The sequence below is a fragment of the Nematolebias whitei genome, chromosome 19, assembly GCF_014905685.2.
Source record: "Nematolebias whitei isolate Nwh7 chromosome 19, NemWhi1, whole genome shotgun sequence".
NCBI classification, from domain to species: Eukaryota; Metazoa; Chordata; class Actinopteri; order Cyprinodontiformes; family Rivulidae; genus Nematolebias; species Nematolebias whitei.
The window spans coordinates 17776074-17783731 of NC_056516.1; the positions used below are offsets into that span (position 1 = coordinate 17776074).

Genomic DNA, 7658 nt, shown 5'->3' on the forward strand with positions numbered 1-7658 from the left:
GGGGGTGTCAAAAGCCTTGCTCAAGGGCCCAGAGTGGGGCAAATGAGGGCGGTACGCCAGCTCTTCTACAAACATTTTTGTTATTAGTCCAGGAATTTGAACCTTCTAATCAAAAGTTTGCCATCTTTAACCTCTGAAACACCCCCCCACCCCCATAATGTCACATTACTTTGAGTTGAGGTGGAGAAAAAGTGATTCCCATCAGCATCCAGGTTATTCAGTGAGCACATCCTGTCCACTAAACTAGACAGTACAGATGCTGCCTGAGGACGTCCCTTCAGTTCATCGTGTGAGTCTGTGTTAAAGGGGCTGTACATAATTATAATAAACATCTTACCTGTTTACAGAAGCTAAGATCCACAGATTTGCCATCGCTACGCACACAGTCGAGCATGCGGGTCTTGATGCCATGTCCACACACTGCTCTGTCACTGAGCTGACAGGTGCTCCAGTCTGCAGGGACATGAGTACCAACAGCTTAATGTAGCTCCAGTCACGTTGTATTCACGGTGCTGGATGACACCAACCTGTGATGTTGTAAAAGTAGTGGAAGCAGTTCCTGTTGAGCTTGCATGGTTCTGACTCAGTTGTTGGAGGACATGTCTTCTCTTTTCCTGGTTTTCGGACTGGATAGGCAACCCTCTCATGGGTCCTGTTCTCACTACACGGCTGAGAAGCAAAGAAAGAGTCCTTACTGTTATGCACCGTTTATGCACCATGAGCAAAAACAATTTCTGATCGTCTCATGTAGGAACCACCAGACTACATGCAGATCAATTATCAAATATGTGCAATCACTGCACAGTTAAATGTTTTTATTTTGCTAAACTCATCAGTTTCTATTGTTTCTCATTGCTTTTCCTTGTACTGTGAGAGTGCTTTCCTAAGTGGTCACTGTTTATTTACAATTTAAATTTTTTTTAAGAAAGTTTTGAAGTGTACCAAAGCAGATATTTCTCAAAATCCCAATATCCATCAATCATCTTCGCTACAGCTCAAAAAGCAATTTGGGACTTTTGTAATAAACAGACAAAATGCTGATATTTTGATGTGTAAACCGTAAAAGAAGAATAAAATGTTAAACTCTTCAGCCCCATGCCCCCAGTATTGGGGCAGAATTGCACTTTCTGCTTTCTCCTTCCATGAGCATGAACTCTGTTAGTTAAATATAGATCTATGTGGTCCACAAAACATCAGAACCTTGGCTAAAAGCTCATAAAACATTTGTGATGACCAAACATTTAAAACTACAAGCTGCTGAATCAACAAGTAAATAAAGTGCACAAAGTTTTGTGAATTCAAAACTGAGTTGTGGATGTCTACCCCTCAGCTTCTACATGTCGGCTGAGAGCAGTTTCATCATAATTCAACCAGGATTTACTCAACCAGCAGCAATACAAAACCAGAATCCTTCCTCCTGCTTGTAAAACAATCTAAACTTTCATATTTCACAGGAGGTCTTGTGTAACACACACCCATGTCACGGTAAGGTAAACATAGTTTCCCCTACCTAGGGCTGGGCAATATAGACCTAAATGAATATCTCAATATTCATTTAGGTCTCTGGTTCATCTCAGGCACATTCATTAACAGTTATGACTGTACAAAATAAATGTCTAAAAAAATTAAACAATTTACATATATTAAAGTTTGTTTTATTAGTCATTTATTTACATATATTAGTACAAGTTTCAGGACATTTGATGATGTCAATAGAAAAATCAAAGCAAATACAGTATGTTCTTGTTTGTAGTATTTCACCCTGTTTTATGGCACCCTGATTTATTGCTTTATACACTACTCTTATTTGTACTTGATTTTTACTGTAATTTATTGTTATTGTTTACTGCTATTGTTGTCTGTACTTTATATGTTCTGTCTGGAACAGATCTCTCTTGTAAATGAGTCCTCGTGGCTCGATGAGACTAACCTGTATAAATAAAGGTTGAATGAAAAAAAAAATTTACCTTGGTCATTTTTTCTACAAATCTTAAATCCAACTGAATAAAACCGTATTTAATGATCAACTAAATCTCCCAGTCCAGTGGCCAAAATCAACCTTTCTGACCTGATTACAAGGAGCTGTTTGGATGATGGCGAATGTCTCAGTCTGAAAGACACGTCTTTATCTCATTATATTTGATGATTGGTAGGACTGATGTGAGCGTATTGATTTTAGCTTGATTCTATATGATCTAAGGCATATGTGCTCAACTCAAATGTGGTCCTCGTTGACATCTTATCTGGCACCCAAGATGTTATTTTAAATGTAAAATACTTTTATCACTTGAATTTTTTTCAGTAATCCTTGATTATGATGTCAAAAGTCCAGCAGGAAACATCAAATGAGACCAAATTCTTGTTGAGGAACCTCCAACCAAGAAAAGATGTTGGTTATCTAACTTGAGTTAATGTAGCTTCTGAAACCGGCCCTTAGTTTGAAAAAGGTTTTATTTTTAGCCCTCTTTTGTAAGTGGGTTTGACACCCCTGATCTAAGGATTTCAACATGGGGTCATTTGTGCAGTTTGGCCAATACAAAACAAAGTTATAGCCATGCATAAAGCTGGTGGACACGCAAAAGTGATTCAGAATTTATGCACGCAACACTAGAGATGGAATATACGTCTCTCTGAAGGGAACCAGATCTTAACAATCCATGATTCATTAAGTCATTCAATAGATCCATTCAGTGACATCATCAGAGGCCAGAGCTTCAGCACAGCTTGCTTTGAGGTTGTTTTCACACATGATAGTCAGGTAGACTCAGTTCGGTTGGGGACCAATATTCATGACCTTTTGTTTACATTTGAGGTGTTGTGTTTGCATTCACACTGCACTGTGCAGTCGAGTCAACCTGTTGAACCAACCTATTCCCCCGCTCGCCTGTGGGGGCGCTGCACCAAGAACTACTGAAAGAAATGATACAAAAACCTCTGAAGAAGACACTTCTTCTTCTTCTGGAAATAAAAACAAAAACGGGGTGGCATCAACTTTTAGCAGTTTTAGGAGTTTTATTTTGTCATTTTTCAACAATGGACTCAGTATGAGCAGAAGATGAGACAGAAGACCATGGAGAATGTTGTTTTTCACACAAGACAACTGACAGCTTCATATGAGGTAAGATAAATGTGTGTTTGTTTGTCCTGTGCTGTACTCCACTTCCTGCTTGCGGAGCGGTGTCCGGTCTGATTGCATTCACACTGTACTTGAACTGCGCTAGAGTTTTCTTTTACTGGACCGAGACCTAGGTTTTAGACCGGGCCAGAGTTGGCCTTTTTTTTTCCGTGACATAGTTCGATGGCACGTTCACACCTCCCCAAACGAACCGGACTTCCTAGAAAAACGGGCTAGAGTTCGGGACAACAGGGCTGGTGTGAATGCACACTTAGAGTTAACTCTTCCAACATAACTAATAGACCTATATATATTCTTGTTGAAATATAGTGTTAAATTATTCTTTTTATGAATGTTTTTGTTAACTTATTATTTTTATACAGTATATGAATGTTTCTGTTCAGTGCCCTGAGATGACTTCTGTTGGCGCTGTAGAAATAAACTGAACTGAACTGACTTGAAATGTTTCGTCTTGTTAGAACCACCAGTGTTCAGAACGATGGAAATCCTTTGTGGTGATGGAGAACTTTAATTCCTGCTCAAATTTAACTTTCTGATTATCTTTACTTTTCTTTCGCTCCTTCTTTCTATTTAGCCAAACAACTATATCTAAAACAGAAAAACAGTGAGTTTTTGACTAAAATAGCAGCAAAAAATGAAGGTAGAGTTAACAGTCTTTTCTTACCAGGGGACATGGACTCCAGGCCCCCCAGTCAGATAACACACAGTCCTCAGGGCAGGGCAGATGGCTGTTTCGGGCCCCTAAAGGCATCTCTTCTGGGTCACACAGGTAGTCCTCAACCTGTTCAGAGGGCCCGTCTACAGTGTTCAGCATACACCTGCTCACACAAACATTCATGTTTCAAAAACATTTTGGCATTGGTATAAAGTTTTCAGACATATTTATTAGGCCATGAAGCTTAATGATCATAACTGTCATCATAATTGCTCAATCTAAGCTTTATTCCTCCACCACTTTTACTTTAAGGACATTTAAAGCCTTCAAGGTTTAAACACATATGATGTTTGTTTACTATAATGAATAAAACTTGCCGTCCAAGCTGTTGCAGCAAAAGCAGGAGTTTCAGAACTAGAATGTTGGACTTGGATTCTGTCTGTATGACTCCAGATATTATTTTCAATTGATATTTTTTTCTGTTTTTGTTTCTTGCGTATGCTGAACATTCTATCAAAAACACTGACACACCCACACAGTGTGGGAACGCCCACACTGACAACACATCAAACAGGAAGTACGCCCATGTACCCTGTAGCTATAGAATTTGAATAGTGAATGTTTTTAGTACTCAAGATATTTTTTTTCGTATGAAGTTGGTACATCTCTTATTCTTCGAGTTATCACTCTCACAATGTTCACAGTTGGACGGTTGAAATGTATATCCATATTTCCCTTTTTCTCCATGACGTGGGACAAAAAAAAGAGAAAAAATACTCTTAGTTTGGCCACGTCTTTTCAGGCTTTTCACAGACTCATTTGTCCTCGATGCAGTTTACAGTTTGCTCTTATTTCCAAGTTTAATTGTTGACAGGATGAGGACAATACCAGACCGAGCCAGAATAAAAACTAAAAACAGCTCCATTGTTGTTCTGGTTTCTGAGGCACAATGTGACAGTGAGCAAGTTCAAAATATGTTGCTTCATTATCTTTCTGAATAGCTCTGTATCATGTATCCTTTTTAAACCTCATGTTCATAAATAAATATCCACTTTGGAAATTATTTTAGAACAGTATAGTTTTTTTTTTTTTTTTTTTCAGAGTGTGGCTGAGAGCTATAAGAAAATGCATTTTTTTTTAAGTCTGCTTACAAACTAAAAAATAATTTGGGCTCATCTCACCTGATTTTCCGGGTCTGCACACCTTCACCGCAGTTTTTTCTCATATCCACATTACTAACTTTCCAAACACTCCACGGCTCTGCTATCCAAACGAACTGTCCACAGTCACTGACACAAGGCACCACCTCATAGACCTGGCACAAAATACCACACTTACATCTGTAATTTTTCCAACTGATAACAACAACAATTTTTTTAGTCATTAATTGGATTATTGTCTATTTTTTATTTAGCATTAGGAAAAGTGTTTTACTCAAGTTATCCAATTCAGTACTCAAATAATGAATTTAATTCAACAATTAAGTCGTATCTATGCCAAAAAGACACATTCAAAGAATGCTAAATTATTAAAATGAAACAGTGTACAGTTTAACTTATTATTTGTGCATTATAGTACTCATTCTCTAAGAAATTAAATTGCTCACCTGAGCCTGTTGATGGAATTCATTCACCACAAATGAAAAAAACAATGGACAAAAGAGGCAAATGAGGTTATTGTTCTAATAAATACAACAACAAATTTAAAATTTTGCTTCAACATAAAGATGCAGCTCACCTGGTTGACATGGTCCAGTTTAGGGCATGGTCTTCCACCATTGTAGGGCTTTTCTCTGAGCCACTTAGAGCGAACTTTGACCCCACTGCCACATGATTTACTGCAGCGTGACCAGTTGGACCATTCACTCAGTTTGCAGTCAGATGGGCAAGGAATGATGCAAGCTTCCTCAATGTACCCTTTAATTAGTCACATAAAACTATCAGTACCATTAAAAACATGTCACCATATCAATATGATGTCACATCAAATAAGGAAAGAATTATTCTTACATTTCCATGTTTTCATTATTGTAATACAGATTATTTCATGTTATGCTGCTAAAGCCATCTCACTGAGCGGTTACTTTTACTAACAAACTACAAGCAGCCTTCACATGAGAGTTTCAGAATATTTCAGAACAACTGTATGCATTCAAAATTAGTCTATCAACAGGGATTTGTATTGGTACAACTTATCTATGTGGCTCTGACTCTCATGAAACACAACCTAAAAACGCAGGCTTGGATGTCTTTAAATACTCAGACTTGTCCTTAATGGTTTGGTTCTGCCGGAGTACAGCTCTCAAATTTTTCAACTGTCATGTATAACTATTGCACCAGAGTTGCACAACCTTCGCAAGAATTGTATGCGATTGTCAAGAAGCAGTGGAGTGACAGTGGAAATTCCCCATAATGATAAAATTTGCTATGCCACTGAAGTCTGTGTAAACTTTAAGCAAATACAATGTCATTAGTACTCATTCCTTGAGACTGCTGGGGTTCTTTTTAAACGTTTTCCACAGTTTAGATCCTGGAACTAGTCTCCAACAGTTGCAGACCAGTGAGATGCTGATTTAAGCCAGCAATGGGAACATTCACAAAGGCAGGCCCCACTCTAATGAACATTGTTACTGTGACTCTTCTGGATACAGCATGTTGACCTCATTAGTGTAAGCACACAGTGTTGCAGGATTTAGTCAACTCCATTGGTTTATGTGTCAAGGACCAAAGGCATCTGCAGAAGTTCTCAGCTTTGCACACCCTGAACTATAATGTCAAAGAGATACAGATTACTGCTTTTCAGGCAAAACACACTTCATCTCAAATGAGTCAGACTGCTTGAAAACGGCATTTTTTTCATCTACAGCATTTTTTCTCAATCTAGAAACTATCCCTTCTTCATCGCACTTCCAGTTTAAACTTTGTTCACCTGAATGGTTCTAAAATCTTGAACACCAAAGAGCTAGTGTTCTTTAAGAAAAATACCTACCATGGCTGTTACAGCGAGAAGTTTCTACGATGCTGTTATCCTGGTCATAGCACACCATGGCCTGGTAGCGATATCCTTGGCCGCACTCCTTGATGTCACCTTGGACCTTCATGCCAAGTTGGCCTTCCATACGGATGCCCTCAGGTAGTATACAGTCTGACCAGTTGCCCACGGGCTGGGCGTTGTATTTGTTACAGGGGCAATACTGGGTCTCACTCAGGGGATATGTTTGAGTATTTTTACACTGGTCAAGCTTTTTACTTTTTCCTAAAAAAAATAAAGGAGAAAGAAATAACAGGAGAAATATACAATTTTAATCAATTTCATAAACCAAAAATGCTTCAACTTGAACAAGCGATACGCAAATGACCTGCATCACTGAAGGACTTGAATTGTGAATGTTTATAGTTTTTGAGAAGAGTGTTTTTCTGGACTGGGATTAAACAGAGCAAAAAGGTAATTATTAATGGTTTTGGTGCAAATATTCAAGAAGGTAGGAGTTAAACTGTGTATAAGAACAAAGGTAAGGATTTTTTCTTGTCCCAGGCAGTGCAGAGGGATGAATCCTGGGGGAGTCATTTTTCTCAACCACCAGGTGCAATGGTGGAGCCGGTGGATGACCAGTGGTGGCCTTAGCATGGTTTCCTCAAATGATAAGGGTGGCTGTTTTCCATATATAGCATATGGTGATGACCATCTTGGATTTTGATGTAGAAACCCAGTTTTCAAAATTAATTTTCTTTGCGCCTAGATGCAGCAACACATCAAAATGGAAGTTGGCCTGCTGATAATTATTCAAGCTCTCCAGCTCACAAGGTCCCCTTGTACCCCCCTACACACACATACACACACACACACACACACACACATATATATATA

At 38.6% G+C, this 7658-nt stretch overlaps 1 protein-coding gene across 1 annotated transcript in view; it reads right to left on the minus strand.

Annotated features, from left to right (window-relative positions):
• Positions 1–7658, minus strand: part of LOC119426090 (thrombospondin type-1 domain-containing protein 7A) — a 124860-nt gene that overhangs the window by 23025 nt on the left and 94177 nt on the right. Inside the window, exons 11-17 of the mRNA XM_037693650.1 lie at positions 6780–7046; positions 5529–5707; positions 5398–5403; positions 4973–5106; positions 3801–3954; positions 528–669; positions 338–453 (exon numbers count right to left, since the gene is read on the minus strand). Coding sequence (XP_037549578.1) covers positions 338–453; positions 528–669; positions 3801–3954; positions 4973–5106; positions 5398–5403; positions 5529–5707; positions 6780–7046 — 998 coding nt within the window. The remainder of the gene's footprint in view (positions 1–337; positions 454–527; positions 670–3800; positions 3955–4972; positions 5107–5397; positions 5404–5528; positions 5708–6779; positions 7047–7658) is intronic.